The sequence below is a fragment of the Corythoichthys intestinalis genome, chromosome 5 (genome assembly GCF_030265065.1).
Source record: "Corythoichthys intestinalis isolate RoL2023-P3 chromosome 5, ASM3026506v1, whole genome shotgun sequence".
NCBI classification, from domain to species: Eukaryota; Metazoa; Chordata; class Actinopteri; order Syngnathiformes; family Syngnathidae; genus Corythoichthys; species Corythoichthys intestinalis.
In genome coordinates, this window is record NC_080399.1 from 53,332,632 (window position 1) to 53,348,788 (window position 16,157).

General features: G+C 38.0%; 1 protein-coding gene across 2 annotated transcripts in view; it reads right to left on the reverse strand.

Moving 5' to 3' along the window:
* The window catches only part of LOC130916875 (coiled-coil domain-containing protein 73-like), a 41,248-nt gene that overhangs the window by 21,974 nt on the left and 3,117 nt on the right, over positions 1–16,157 (reverse strand). Inside the window, exons 2-6 of one of the 2 annotated variants that reach the window (XM_057837936.1) lie at positions 14,823–14,900; positions 12,860–13,000; positions 5,833–5,889; positions 1,597–1,668; positions 1,425–1,496 (exon numbers count right to left, since the gene is read on the reverse strand). In XM_057837936.1, the coding sequence (XP_057693919.1) occupies positions 1,425–1,496; positions 1,597–1,668; positions 5,833–5,889; positions 12,860–13,000; positions 14,823–14,855 (375 nt within the window). In that variant the 5' untranslated portion in view covers positions 14,856–14,900. The remainder of the gene's footprint in view (positions 1–1,424; positions 1,497–1,596; positions 1,669–5,832; positions 5,890–12,859; positions 13,001–14,822; positions 14,901–16,157) is intronic. The other variant, XM_057837937.1, reaches the window with a different exon arrangement.

Below are 16,157 nucleotides of genomic sequence, written 5' to 3' on the forward strand. Positions count from 1 at the left end.
TTTGTCGGAATATATGTTTGAATAATTTCTTCAGAGCATTGTAAAAAGACAAAAAAAAAAAAAAAAGGATTTTATTGCACTTAACCTAGCTGACTTTTGCTATGCAAGTTAGCCAATTGTTCTTTTTCTTGTACTTACTTCCTTATCTATTTTTATTTTTAATACCGTTTAGGGCTAAGCTCAGGTATTTTAATTTATTTTTAAATGCATTTATTGCTCTAGAGAAATGCAAGAGCAATTCTGCATAGTTTGAAGAAACATCCACAAATTTTATTTTGCATTCGCATTTAATGCTCTTTTGAAAGTGCAATCTTAGCAAGCCTTTGTTTTACATTTCCTAAAATGTATTCTGCAACACATTAAATGTTCCTAATCTCAGAGGCGTCGCGTCCTATTAGGCAAACCAGGCAATTGCCTAGGGCCCCCAGTCAGCAGGGGCCGCCAGAGGGCCAACAGATTTAGCACACGCAACTACTGTACTGTCACAGCGACTAGTGTAGGGAGTGTTTCAATACCATGGAATCATTTGGCAGATTATCTAACGATTCTGTTATCAATCCCAATCAGCACCAACTATGTCACGTAGAATATACATGTTTAAGAAAGTCCAATCAGCTATTAATACCACATGATTGTTTAAAGAGTGACTCACCAAGTACTCTCTGGAAAGTCCTTGCCGAGTTGTTTTATGTTGATTTTCACAGGCCACCTCATTATTCACGTGACTACTTAAAAGAAATTGTGATTTTTCCCAAAAAAGTCTATTAATGGGTCTATCGTATTCCTCGTCGAATACTCTATAAGAAAAATACAACATATATGCATCTAAAATAATGCTAAACGATTTTATTAGCAATTTTAATACTCCTTTTAGCAAGGTTCCTTGGGTATGCGTATGTTTCCATAGGAACCAGTCCTCTTATTGTCCTACGTCACAAGCGCTGCGTATTCTGGGAGCAAGAATAGACGTAAGGTGCGCTTTTCGAGCAGAGGAAGCAAGACAGCGGTGAGTGTACTATGTTACTGTAGTTTTATGTCCTAATGTAGTAGAAGCACTGCAGACTACTAGTAGTAGTAGTAGTAGTATTTTTATGTCCTAAACCAATTAACTGCCTTGACTTGTTGCAACTAGCTTGTTAGTGTTTGCTAACAGCATTGCGGCATGCTCCAACTGTCCCCCTTACTTGCACACGATCGAAGGGTCCCATGTTGCTTGTTGCCTAGGGCCCCCCGGGACCCTTGCTACGCCTCTGCCTAATCTGATAACTCGATTATTTGAGCTAACTAGTTTATAGAATAATCAATTACTTAAATAACCGATAGCTGCAGCCCTAAGTAATTTTATGCGTTACAGTTGTCGTCAACCACAACATGTTTTTTTCTAAATATAAAAGTAGCACTTCGAAACTGATTATGAAATTTACCTGCTTTTCAATAGTGATGAGAGACTCTGCATGCTGCTTTGTAGCTGTTGTGATTTGATGTTGCAATGATTCCTGTTATGATCAGAGAAAGAGCACATTAAAAAAAAAGTATTTGTACAGTAATAACATGAATCTTGAAATCTGACATAAAACAACAGACGCCCAGTCTAACCTTTTCCCACTCCATCTCCTGTTTCTCCAACACCACTTTACCAATCTGATTCTCAAATTGCGTTTCTGCATCCTTGAACCATATGAGATTTATGGTAAAAGCAGAAATTCAACAAACCACATCAAATTTCATACAACACATTTTACTCTAGTTCTCAATCAACTTAAATCAATAAAATTTATTTCTATAGCCCTTTACAAAAACCCGATACGTCCTTTTCACACAATGCGAAGAATGCAGTAAATATGAATAATGTAGTAGTCAAAATACAAGAGGTACAGTACAAAAGGATAAAACACATGCATCACATACGAGAAAAAAAATTCTGAGGAAGATAAAAAAGTTTTACTTGTTCAATTTTCTGTTTTATTTGTATAAGCCTGAAACTGAGAGGTATTAGCGCTTGTAGGGAGGTGATATTTGTTGCGAGCTGTCCTCATCCTCCTTCCAAGCCCCTTGAAACCAAGTAGGCCTATAAGTAAATATCTCTCGATCGCCATGAGACTATTTATGTGCTTGTGGGAGGAGTTTAACTCTGTAACTATCATAAAAGCCCCCACTAAACTATGGTACCAGCTCATGCTGCAAAAAAGGAGGGCACGAGATGGAGCAGTTATTTTCCCTTTGAGAAATAATCTTTTTGCATTGAAGTGTTGAAAACATAGTAAAGCTTTACTGAACGTGTTATTCCAGGTGAATACAAAAAGACCAAAAAAAAAAAAAAAAAAAAAAAAAAAAAAAACGATTTGGAATAGATCAAGAAATACTACAAATGAATACTGCACATTAAACTGCATTATTTTTGTCATAATTAATAACGGCAACAATTGTAATGATAAAAATAAGAATAGTAATACTTTAAAATTGATGGTGGCCAATCATCCTATGTTTTATTAAAGTTTTCAATGAATTATTGAGTTTCCTTGTGTCTTGCTTTAAAATACAATTATTCGATGCTTATAGCTGAACTGAGACTTATCTTTTCTTTTACAATATGGTTCTTTGTCACATGATGCCTTTAATTAGATCACACTCATATTAAAGCATAGTAGACAAGATGTACATGTTCTTTCATTTAAAGCTTTAATTTACATGTATGGTAGAAATAATGTCATATCGTTTTCATTGTCTTGTCAAACCAATGTCAAACCAATGGAATACCAACATGATGACATGCTACTCCTTAATCTCTGCCTTGAAAGGAGCCGTCTGAGGAGGAACATTTTCCACTTAATGTGACAATAACAATAAAACTGAAATTGCAGGGGGGGAAAAACAGTCAACATTCCATTTTTGTTCCTTTAACCTTTAAACACACTGACAATGGTCTGCCAGGTTGAATGCGTTTGCTTGAGGGTGGGATCTTGATTACCCCCCAGTACAATTGGGAAACAAATCAACTTTTTACTTATTGGTCAAGGGCCAAATAGCATGTTTGACCTCAAGTCTGATTGAGGGTAATATGACTCACACTAAGAAAGCCAAAAGAGACAGAGCTCTTTCAGGTCAAATTAATAACAACTTTCCTCCTTGCAATTATTGTACATTAACGGATTTCCCCTACATACTGTATAATTGATTTTGGTACACTGCCACACAAAAACAATAGCAGCCACACCTTGCAAATTTTTTTTTTTTATTTTATTTTTTTAAACGATTTAAAGATATATTCTAATTTACAATCTATAACTTGTTTAATTTAACATGACATCTAAATGAATATACAGTGCCTTGCAAAAGTATTCGGCCCCCTTGAATCTTGCAACCTTTCGCCACATTTCAGGCTTCACACATAAAGATATGAAATTTAATTTTTTTGTCAAGAATCAACAACAAGTGGGACACAATCGTGAAGTGGAACAACATTTATTGGATAATTTAAACTTTTTTAACAAATAAAAAACTGAAAAGTGGGGCGTGCAATATTATTCGGCCCCTTTACTTTCAGTGCAGCAAACTCACTCCAGAAGTTCAGTGAGGATCTCTGAATGATCCAATGTTGTCCTAAATGACCGATGATGATAAATAGAATCCACCTGTGTGAAATCAAGTCTCCGTATAAATGCACCTGCTCTGTGATAGTCTCAGGGTTCTGTTTAAAGTGCAGAGAGCATTATGAAAACCAAGGAACACACCAGGCAGGTCCGAGATACTGTTGTGGAGAAGTTTAAAGCCGGATTTGGATACAAAAAGATTTCCCAAGCTTTAAACATCTCAAGGGGCACTGTGCAAGCCATCATATTGAAATGGAAGGAGCATCAGACCACTGCAAATCTACCAAGACCCGGCCGTCCTTCCAAACTTTCTTCTCAAACAAGGACAAAACTGATCAGAGATGCAGCCAAGAGGCCCATGATCACTCTGGATGAACTGCAGAGATCTACAGCTGAGGTGGGAGAGTCTGTCCATAGGACAACAATCAGTCGTACACTGCACAAATCTGGCCTTTATGGAAGAGTGGCAAGAAGAAAGCCATTTCTCAAAGATATCCATAAAAAGTCTCGTTTAAGGTTTGCCACAAGCCACCTGGGAGACACACCAAACATGTGGAAGAAGGTGCTCTGGTCAGATGAAACCAAAATTGAACTTTTTGGCCACAATGCAAAACGATATGTTTGGCGTAAAAGCAACACAGCTCATCACCCTGAACACACCATTCCCACTGTCAAACATGGTGGTGGCAGCATCATGGTTTGGGCCTGCTTTTCTTCAGCAGGGACAGGGAAGATGGTTAAAATTGACGGGAAGATGGATGCAGACAAATACAGGAACATTCTGGAAGAAAACCTGTTGGTATCTGCACAAGACCTGAGACTGGAATGGAGATTTATCTTCCAACAGGACAATGATCCAAAACATAAAGCCAAATCTACAATGGAATGGTTCAAAAAGAAACGTATCCAGGTGTTAGAATGGCCAAGTCAAAGTCCAGACCTGAATCCAATTGAGAATCTGTGGAAAGAGCTGAAGACTGCTGTTCACAAACACTCTCCATCCAACCTCACTGAGCTCGAGCTGCTTTGCAAGGAAGAATGGGCAAGAATGTCAGTCTCTCGATGTGCAAAACTGATAGAAACATACCCCAAGTGACTTGCAGCTGTAATTGGAGCAAAAGGTGGCGCTACAAAGTATTAACGCAAGGGGGCCGAATAATATTGCACGCCCCACTTTTCAGTTTTTTATTTGTTAAAAAAGTTTAAATTATCCAATAAATTTTGTTCCACTTCACGATTGTGTCCCACTTGATATTAGGCAACTGCAACAAGTGAGGCAAAAAACTATCAGTATGATATACCCTTGACTGCTTGCAAGTCAATTGCAGGGCATTTTGTAATCAATATTAATTTGAATGATTTGTTCTGGAGTAAAAAAAAAAAAAAAAAAAAAAGTGTTGCCCTGATACCATTTGTTGGCTCATCGATCCCAATTCCACTATCCAATGTGTGGTAATACTGATACTTAATCGATACGTTTTTAAAAATCATTCAATTTATTGTTCCCTTTCAGTGATAAATTACTGCATACTCACATGAATATGCTAAAATTGCTATCATGGCTTGGTCAGGCACTGCTTAACAACATTATGCCTACCTGGTATGGGTGACATTAAATGCAACGTGAGACAAAGTTTTTTTAAGAGGCACTCGAAGTCTCCAATAGTTTCAACTTTTCATGCATAAAATAGGTCGAAATGGAGGTATGCCCATGGTTGAAATGTGTTATGCAAGTGTTTTTTACATTTGATTCTAATCGCGTTTTGAAGTTACATCTACCTGTAGAAACTAGGATTTGAAATTGTGCAGTGTCACTTTTCATCTTTCACGCCCACTATTATCAGGGGCACTGGAGGTTGCCACTTCCTACATACAGTATATGGGTGATTCTCATGGAGCTAACCTAAAAGATGTGTTTGCAAATTTTAGGGCAATATACTCATGAAAACCTGAAATGGTTCCTGTTCAGTTGAAAGATAGCAATGTCTATGATGTGGCCCAGTCCACGATTTGTTACCAAAATACTATTTTGTATGTTTTTTAAACAAAAATTGAGTCGTAAACCCATTACTGTAATGAGTCCCTGAAAAGCTTTGATGTTTTTTTTTTTTTTTACCTCAATACATTATCATAAATATTCCATCCATTTCATGAATATAAACAGTACAGTGGTAACTTGACATATGATCCTTTTGACATCCGTTAAAACCAAACCAGAATTACATTCTTTAACCTGACATACCTTTCTGTGGATTTTTCTCCCAATTTCCAACTTCGCACCAACGTAGTCGGGAACAAGCTTGCAACACGAGAACCAATGTGATTTTCAAAATAAAGCATGTAAAGGAACTATTTTTATTTGACGTGCCATTTCATACAACGCCTGTCAAATAGTACATAAATAGTGAGCTATATATATTCATTTAGACGTTGTACTGCCTACAACAGTGCGTTTCCTTGTGAACTGCCCGACAGCCAGGTAGCACTGAATGTACTTCAATAAACTACAAGGCTTGGTCTTTTCTCGACTTTATGGGAAGTTACTCGCTTTTATATTGTGAAACTATAACACAGAAACATACACATATTCAATACTCAATACACTACAAACTGTACAACACACTTCCATAAACAACTATTATGAAGATATCACAATTTGCTAGAGCTACTCCTAGCCTTAAGCATAAGCTGGCTTCTATAATACAACAACAAGACTTAAAGGGCAACTGAAGACCTTTCCGGATTTTGGTGTAATTTTACGAATATAAACTTTGGACGAGTTCGTCAAAACAACCATGACATTATCAACACGTAATTGCAAGGATCATTTGCGTTTTTTTAGTTTTTTTGCACTCTGTTAATGGTCCCTTCGCAAACTCGGAAGTGTGACGTAGATTCCCCGACGCAACAGAGAAGACTATCCACAGATAGCATAGCAGCAACAACGATGTCAGTGATATTTCCACCAAAGGTAACCATTCAGGATCGCTCTTTCGTGACGCTACCGATGGCAAAGGCTCCCAGGAAAGATGAACTACAATTAATCCCTACATGTTTGAACTTGAGGCGTCAGATGACAGCAATTTACTTGATACAGCAGATGTTGTCATGACACCAATTGACAGCTTGACACTTCACGAACGGGAGAGTGAGTGGTAAGCCTAAGTCCAGTGTCGTGATTTTTTTATTTGAGAGAATGCGATTACATGGTTGTATATTTTTCCATGCTCTCCACATAACTAAAACTGGATATTAGGTAATGGGACAGCTCCTACCGATCTAAATATGGTAAAGCTAACCCAAATGTGGATAAATGAATGATATGTTATTGATTTTTCAAAATAAATGACAAAACGATTTTATTTTCCAGGTGTTGCTGTAAACCGTCAAGTAATTACCCTTCCAAGAGTATGCCTGTGTCGTCAGGAGATCCCAGACGTGAGAGCCAAACTTGAGGAGGCTGAAGCACTGATAGGGGCATGAGTTACATTACAAAAATAAAACCATAAATTGTAAACAACATTGACACATTTTGTTGACTGTTTAATGTATTCTTTTGGTATATAATAGATTGTAATTATATTACATTCTGAAAAAATACTCAATAGGCCACAATAATAAATGATACCAGATTTATGTTGAATCAGCATCAGCTTTCGCTGTCAGATTGTGCCGCAACATAGAAAGCTAAGTTATACCAAGCACACAATAGCACACATCAAAGAACATAAATTTAGTAAGCAATACTAAGTTAGTAAGCAAGTTAGGACAGCAACAGACTAGCGCAACATTGAAAAATGATCATGGCAGTGGGAAATATGTATTTACTCTTTTCTGTAGCATTAAGTGTTCTCTATACAAAGAAATGATTATCATTAAAATATGAAGGTAACTAAATTTTCTTTTAAAAAATGTGTACTGTATATATGACTAGTTTATGATTTCATGTCATCAAAATTTGCTACATTTATTTCTCCTAAGTCATCGTCATCTGATGTCGCAGACGGAAGAAATTCAGCATTTGGCAGGCCTCATAGGATCTCTTCAGTCGTCAACGCTGGACACGGCATCACTTGGGTCATCACATGACTCGACTCACTCTCTCTTGAGTTTGGGAAACTGGGTGGCGACTGACTAGCAACGCTTTTTTCCCCTCGTGTTGAGGGTTTCAGTCGCTTAATTTTTTATGTTTGGCTTCCTGGTGGAGAAAAAAAAAATCATAGCAGCATGAAAATATTGGATGAATCCTAATTTTAATGTAATAATAATTTCTTGGTGATCAAATAATAATGCCCCAGTCAAAGCAGCATCTATTTGATGCTATTGTTCCCTCTTCAAATAGGCAGACCTTGATGTTGATGTTGTAGTACAATAGTTATTGTTTTATTGAGATGTATTTGATACATTAGGGCCTGGCAGGTGGATAGTTTTATATATAGGCTTTATATTTACCCTGTGACAGGCCAAAAAACAACGAGCAAAGGACCTATTTGGTGCTGGGGACATTTGAATTTACATAATACCTATTGATATAGTAATAAAATCACATGAGTAGACCTGTCAGCAAACCTATCTACTTATGACAGGGCAACAGCAACAAAAAAAATGTTGCGCTTCAACAAACAGGCAGTAGGAGTCCCCCTCGTTTATCAACAGAAGTGCATCAAATTTTAGAATCAGAGGGTCTACTTACGTCTTTGTAAAACCAAAGTTGCATTGTTGTAGGTTTTCAAAGCTGTCGTCGCTGAAATGATGAAAACAATGAGCCGATTGGGGGCCTGTATGCATGCTCACAAAAACGGTCCAAACCTTTGCAGGAGAAGTTTTTTTTGGACCACTTATAGAGTCTCGAGTCTTCCTATGAGCAATTCATCGCTACACATCAAGATGGCATGACGAATCTCGCGAGTAAAACCTAGAAAATGTTTGCAATATATGGCGAGGATAGCGTGGTGCTATATTTCCGTGTTCAGAGTGGTGGCGAGGCTCCCTGGAAATTACGTCATCAGGTAGCGGTCGGCAGGGCGGCGCGTCCCTCGTTGCTATGGCCATAACTCAAAAACTATGCGGTCAATTATTATTATTTTTTTTTTTTATGTGACTTTTTGAGACAGCGAATGATGCATTTAATACAATTCAACTGAGTAAAACACTCAAGAGCGAAATCCGAAAAGCTCTTCAGTTGCCCTTTAAGAAGTTTCGTAAATAAGATTTTTCTTCACAGAGGTATGCATATGCTGCACATAAATAGGTTACTGTAAACATAAAATACTTACATACGTATACATTCATTTCCGAGGTGGAAACATAGCAGAAAGCAATCACTGTGCAAGTAAATGACTTGTGAGCCAAACTGTCACTAAATAGATGCAGTGAATTATTTTGACCGACAGGTGGCAGCAACACACTGCAAAAGGTCAACTGGTTTCCCACACTGGCGCATATAGCAAGCACAAACGCATTGAGAAATTATACAAATTATAAATTAGAATGTATCTTTAAATTTAAAAATAAAATCTCATTTGCAATGCCTGGCGGCTTTTGTTTTGGTGTGGTGGTGCGCCACAATCTTTTATATGTAAGGTAAACTCTGAGTTTCTGTCTTCATCGCTTTTTAATTCACAATATTTCTTGTTGCACTGAGAAAAGCAGTCTGGAGGTTGTCACTTCCAGATTAAAATTGTGCCTTATGAAGCATATATGAAAAACACACTGTTTGAGTATATACATTTGAATTTGTTGTGTTTGGATGGAATAAGGCCCAATTTATGCTTCTGCGTTCCGTTGACAGCAGAGCGACGGCATAGACCAGGGGTGCGCAAGTCCAGTCCTCGAGAGCCCCTATCCAGCTCGTTTTCCATTTCTCCTTCCTCCAACACACCTGACTCAAATAGTCAGGATCATTATCATGCTCCTGCAGAGCTTGCTGATGAGCTGATCATTTGATTCAGGTGTGTTCAAGGAGGGAGACATGGAAAACAAGCTGGATAGGGGCTCTCGAGGACCGGACTTGGGCACCCCTGGCGTAGACCCTACGTTGTCATTGAGCATTCGAAGTTCTGTTTCAAGGGAACGCGTTGCTCTGTAATTCACTGCCGAAGCCACTAAGAGGTTGTGGCTTTGTCTTTGTACAGTTTTGGGGGACTCTTGTCGAATTCCTTCAGTTTTCCTCCAGTCATAGACAGCAATGGCAAGGGAAATGGAACGCATGTATTTGGAGCTCCAGCTAATCAATATTGAACAACAAATGTTGTTAATACAAATGTTGAGGCATAGGCGGCACAGAAGACATTTACAGAGGTGTTTGCATGTTTGAAAATGGCGGTGTTGTTGCGCTGAACTGGAAACAATATTCTGAGCGGACCAATTGCAGTTATTTGACGTTCACGAGGCGTTGATGTGACGTGTAGTCAGGATTTTTTGGAGGCGCACGTCAGGCTGCGGCGTAAGGTCCAAATCGTGTCTGCATTATTGGCGTAGGCAGGGCCGGCCCAACCTGCAGACTATGCAGCTGCTTAGGGCCCCTGACCACTAGGGGGCCCCAATTTGGCAATTGTTTAATTTATATTCTATTTTGTTTATTACAGTTTGCGTTATTTGACTTTTGTGAGTTTTGATACTTGATTACAAGCTTAAAAAAAGTTATTCCTTAGTACTAAAGTACAAAGTACTAAAGATTAGACAGACTATGTGCAACTCCAGATTAACAATTGTTACACCAAATGCCTCCCAAAATGTCCCCCATGTCAATCTTAGACAGTTTAGCCTCTTGGACTATGCCACTTTAACAGAAATTGTGTCAAAATTAAAGCCACAACATGCTGCCTTGACATCCTTCCTTCAAACTTTTTCAAAACTGTTTTTCATTGCATACCCCCAGACATACTTCAGATTATAAATACTTCTCTCCAAACAGGAGAGTTTCCACAGACTAAAAACTGCAGTAATAAAACCTCTCCTAAAAAAAACCTAATCTGGATGCCTCAACCATTAGCAATTACAGGCCAATATCAAATCTGACATTCTTGGGGAAAATTATCGAAAGGGTTGTGTTCGAACAGATCCAGACTTTTATGATGCAAAACAATCTTTTTAACTCATTTCAGTCTGGATTTCGGCCACAACACAGCACCGAGACCGTGCTTATCAAAGTCCTAAATGATATTCGTCGGAATACCGATGCAGGAAAATCATCTGTTCTGTTACTATTGGATCTCAGCGCCGCATTCGACACGGTTGATCACAACATACTGCTCAGCAGATTGGAACAGTGGGTAGGGCTTACTGACACTATTCTTCAGTGGTTCACATCCTATTTACATGATAGGGATTTCTTTGTGTCAATCGGAAACTATCAGTCAGAACGAACCAAATTCACGTGTGGAGTCCCTCAAGGGTCAATTCTTGGACCACTCTTATTTAACATCTATATGCTTCCGTTAGCTCAGATAATGGAACAGTATGCCATCTCCTATCACGCCTATGCAGATGACACACAACTGTACATTTCTGTGTCCCCACATGATTATAGTCCCTTAGTCTCCCAGAGTAAATGCATTCATCAAATCAATGAATGGATGTGCCAGAATTTTCTCCAGTTAAATGTGGAGAAGACAGAGGTGATCATTTTTGGGCCAAAAAAGGAAAGGTCAAAGATAAGCAGGCAATTTAGCACAATGTCACTTACAGCTACAAATCAAGTCAGAAACCTTGCCGTAATTATTGACTCAGACCTAAAATTTGATAGCCATCTAAAGTCCGTCACTAAATCCACTTATTACCACCTAAAAAATATAACCAGAATTAAGGGGTTTCTGACTCAACAAGACATGGAAAAACTTATGCATGCATTCATTTTCAGCAGATTGGACTATTGCAACGGTATATTTACAGGTCTTGATAAAAAAATCAGTCAGGAAGCTGCAGCTAGTACAGAATGCTGCAGCCAGAGTCCTGACAAATACAAGGAAGCTGGACCACATTACACCGGTTTTGAAATCGCTACACTGGCTTCCAGTGAGTCAAAGGATAGACTATAAAATACTACTGCTTGTCTACAAAACACTTAATGGCCTTGGACCAAAACACATGCTTGACTTGTTAGATTCCTATGAGACATCTAGACCCCTAAGGTCATCTGGAACCGGTCTTCTGCATATTCCAAGAACAAGAACCAAGCAGGGTGAGGCAGCATTTAGTTATTATGCTCCTCACCTCTGGAACAAGTTACCTGAACGTCTGAAGTATGCTCAAACTGTTAGCTCTTTTAAATCAGGGCTAAAAACGCTTTTGTTTAGCACTGCATATCCATAACTGGCTATATACTTCAATCTACCTGCTTTCTATTCCTCTTGTGCTTATCTCCATTGCTGATTTCAATTATTATTATTAGTAGTAGTTTTTGTTATATTTTTGTTTTATTTTTATTTATTTATTTTTATTCTATTTGTGATTAAATGCGATCTTTTGTCTTGGTTTTTACGTTGCATTGACTTACATGTGATTTTTATGATCTTCATGTGATGTAAAGCACTTTGAATTGCCTTTTGTTGAATTGTGCTATATAAATAAATTTGCCTTGCCTTGCTTTAACTTCTTTGAAGTTCTTCTTTGAAGTTTGAAGTATGCAGTGCAACAAAATCTGATTAATATACAAAATATGGACGTATGGGTTGGATTGCATGTATGGGTTTCACAGTACACTGTGACGAAATGGTGGGCCAAAAATATGGGCCCCTTTGCATTATTTTGCTTAGGGCCCCCAAATGGCCTGGGCCGGCCCTGGGCGTAGGTCAGCCGTCACCGCAACGCAGAAGTAAAAAATCAGCCTTAAGATTCTATGCATTATGTGCAAAACCAAATTTTAAGTAGGGAAATGCATATATGCAATACATGAACACTAACTGTGATTTTGGGCGGTGGGGGGGGGGTAATTATTGTTTCAATTCATTTCAGTAATATGGTATTAAATTCTATAAATGTGATCAGGCCATGACAATAGTTACTTTATAAGAGCATTCATACATATCCCTATGTTTTGTTTCCAAACTGAGCTTTAATTAGTTCTATTTAAAATATCAAGCAGTCTTTTTGGAAATCTGAATGAGGACATCTGAAGTTCATGTTAAATAAAATTCAAACTGGTCATAAGAATCTAGCTATACTGGTCAAGTCTGGATAGTCAAGGATGACAAACTCCAACTCCAAATTTCATGAGAAAAATATATTTCACAAGGACAGAAACATGTTATCTTCTACTTCAACCGTACCCTTCGAATGTGCAGCTCCTCTACAGCTTCAAGGAGATGTGTTCTAAATTCCAGCAAATGCAGTAAGATGCTTCCTCCTTTTTCTGATTGACACGGTGTTCTTAACATAGACTTCTCCACTGGGAGTAATGCTTCTCCTGTCTAATTAAGCATACAGTAATTCAATATTAAGCAAGATTGGCACTTTTCAATACATAACAAATTAATGTAAAATGAGCATTGGTACACATGACTTGATTTACATAATGTTTGGATCACCACTTAAAGCAACACCAGGTAACTTTTCAACCTTTATATAATATTTTCATAACATTTGCGATAATATGTCGACTGACAACTAGTTGAATGACACCTCTTTTATATCTTGAGGCGGTCTGTATCGCTTTCACTGGCACTAATTACCATAATTTCCCGAATATAACGCGCACTTTTCCCCCCCAAAATCAACTTGTAAAATCATGGTGCGCATTATAAACAGGTACATGGATGGAGACAGAAATATATATGTTACATGTATATATAAACCGATTTTTTTTTAATTGACACGGCCACGCTGTGTTGAACAAACGTATGCGGCGACCCGTTGCCGACCATTACGGTACGTGACGTCACCATTTTGTTTCGGTAATACTTCACTCTAATCGGCCGAATGATTTCGTCTGTGTTAAATTCTGCTTTTTTTCACGCTTCATAAAGCACAGAATTTAGTTTCTTGAACTCATTTGAGTCAACGTTTATTGCAGCTCCGCAACTCGGACCATAACAAACATAAGCACACACTTCCTGTGTCCGTCAACTATATCTGTCTCTCGGGAAACTCAAACCCAAATAACAATAGTTCCTATTGTTCCTGTCGTGTTGACAGCGATGAACTCTCACGGATTTCAGACTTACGTTCTCACTTTCATTTTACCGTATCAATCCATGGAAGAAACATTTATTCATCATGATGAAGCAAGCAAGTTATACAGCAGCCATGAAAAGAAAAGTCACATCTGTTTTGTTTTCTCCTAGATTTTGGTAAGTTGGAGAAGTTGTCAAATCATATTATTACCATAAATATTGTCAGTTTATGGCAATGTTTTGCTCTACCAATGTGCTATGCTTGTGCTGTGTTTCACCAGTCAGTAAAATGACATTTCTGTATCTGTACACAAGCTCTGTTTTCTTGAATTCTTCTATTTATTGGTGCTAAAATTACGGTGCGCGTTATAAACGGGTACAATAATTTTCCCTAGATTTTACAAGTAAATTTGGGGTGCGCATTATACACGGGTGCGCCTTATATTTGGGAAATTACGGTAACTTTGATATACAGAATAAACATTGGCCAAGCTTTCATTCGCTGGTGTGATGAAAACCACAGCCCCCTCAAATGAACTCGTCAGCGCTGACGAGTTCCTGTGGGGTGGGGGTTTAGCCACACCAAGCCACATGGTTGCTAACCGACATATGCTATTGTTTAGCCACAACTGGATTCATTACCTTATAACTATTCATCCTTCCCACAGCCGCTGAAAACAGAAATGTTGTTTAATCCATCTGCAGGCGACCGGGAGATTGCATTTTGGATTGATTGATGATTTTACGACACTGCGGGTGTGCACTGGTCCTCATGGGAAACGCAGTCCTCCTTAAAAGAAAACACTACCACTTCTGTCCACCAGCATCGCGAAAATCGACCAAAACTGAAAAGTTACCAAGTGTTGTTTTAACATAAATGTCAAACACATGGATAGACAGGTTACTTTTTGTAGCTTGTTCCATTCCATTTTATCCTGTTTCTTGTTAACATTTCTTTAATATTAAAAAAAATAATAATAATAAATAAATTTTTTTTTTTGTCCAAATTAGTGGTGAGGCACACCTGATGGATCTCTTACAATACACTAATGTGTAACAACACACAGGTTGAAAATCAAAGCAACTTCCAGTTGTAAACTTGGGACTAGGAAGAACTTACAATGGTACTGGGTGGGAGGAATCCAGAATCCATGCTGTGGTCAATTATGTAACTTTAATGTAGGCCAGTTATCCTAACCTGTGTCAAGGAACAAATTTTACATTAGAAAAATCTAAAGACATAACATTCATCATCCATTTTTTATTCCACTGGTTTTCGTTGGGGTTGCTACTGTGCTGGCGTCTTTCTCAGGTGGCTTCGGATCTTTCCTACCCATCACGACAGAAATGCGATAGAAAAATGGGGGGGGGAAACTGCACCCCAATAGATGGTGCTTGCAGAGCCCAAGGTTTGAGAATCCCTGGATTAGATTTCACTGACTGTGTAGTGATCTAGGGGCTGACTAACATGCAGTCAGTATGGAACTCTATTTTTTCAGAAGACATAATTACTTATTTCATCATCTGCCATGCATAATAACTGTCAACTTCTTATTACAATTATTAGGTTTGAATATTAAGTCCAAGGCCACATAACATTTGCCAATTATTATAATGTAATCTAATGACTGTGAAATGACCATTATTTTTCCTTTCTTTGTTTTAAAGCTCTTACATTGTAGTGTGAGAACACTTTTATAACCAATCATTAAAATGAACCACCCCACTGACAATAATAGGGGTCAAAGCAATAACAGTGAGTAGACAAATTGCTCTGTCAATGCTTTTTAAATTATTTTAGTAGTTTAATCTGCCCTATAGAATGTTCTGTACAACTGCATGTGTCCACATAGGTCAACTGATACACACACAGACATGCACACGCACACCCAATGAAAATATCGCTAGAAGTGGGAGGGCACCGTAAACCACTGATCTGTTAATAGAACAGTTTTTTTTTCTCCCATTTTCCCTGCACAGGTATCAATCATGTTGGGGGATTAAATCTGTTAGAAACTGCTAACCTAAAATAATAAAAAGACGCTCTGACCCCAGAATGAGCGAGGTGAAGTGCAAGTATGCTTTTGTATCAAATTCAAAACCTTGAGTATGTGTTATACCGTATTGGTCCGAAAATAAGACAGTGTTTTTTGGATTGAAATAACACTGAAAAAGAGGGGGTCGTCTTATATTCGCAGTCTAGACATTATAACCATTCATGACGCTAGATGGCGCCAGACGTCATTGAATTGATGTTCTGTCATGACAGATCTCAGCTACTCTTTTTAGTTTAACCAGTTTGCATTATTTTATTGCAATGTTTTTCCTTATTCAGATTTGTTTCATGACTACAGTTACAGTTAGACTTCACTTTGATGGTTAATGCAGTTATTGCAATTTTGTTGTTTATTCACAATAGATTGGTTTATTTACATTTCAAAAACCAGAAGCCATT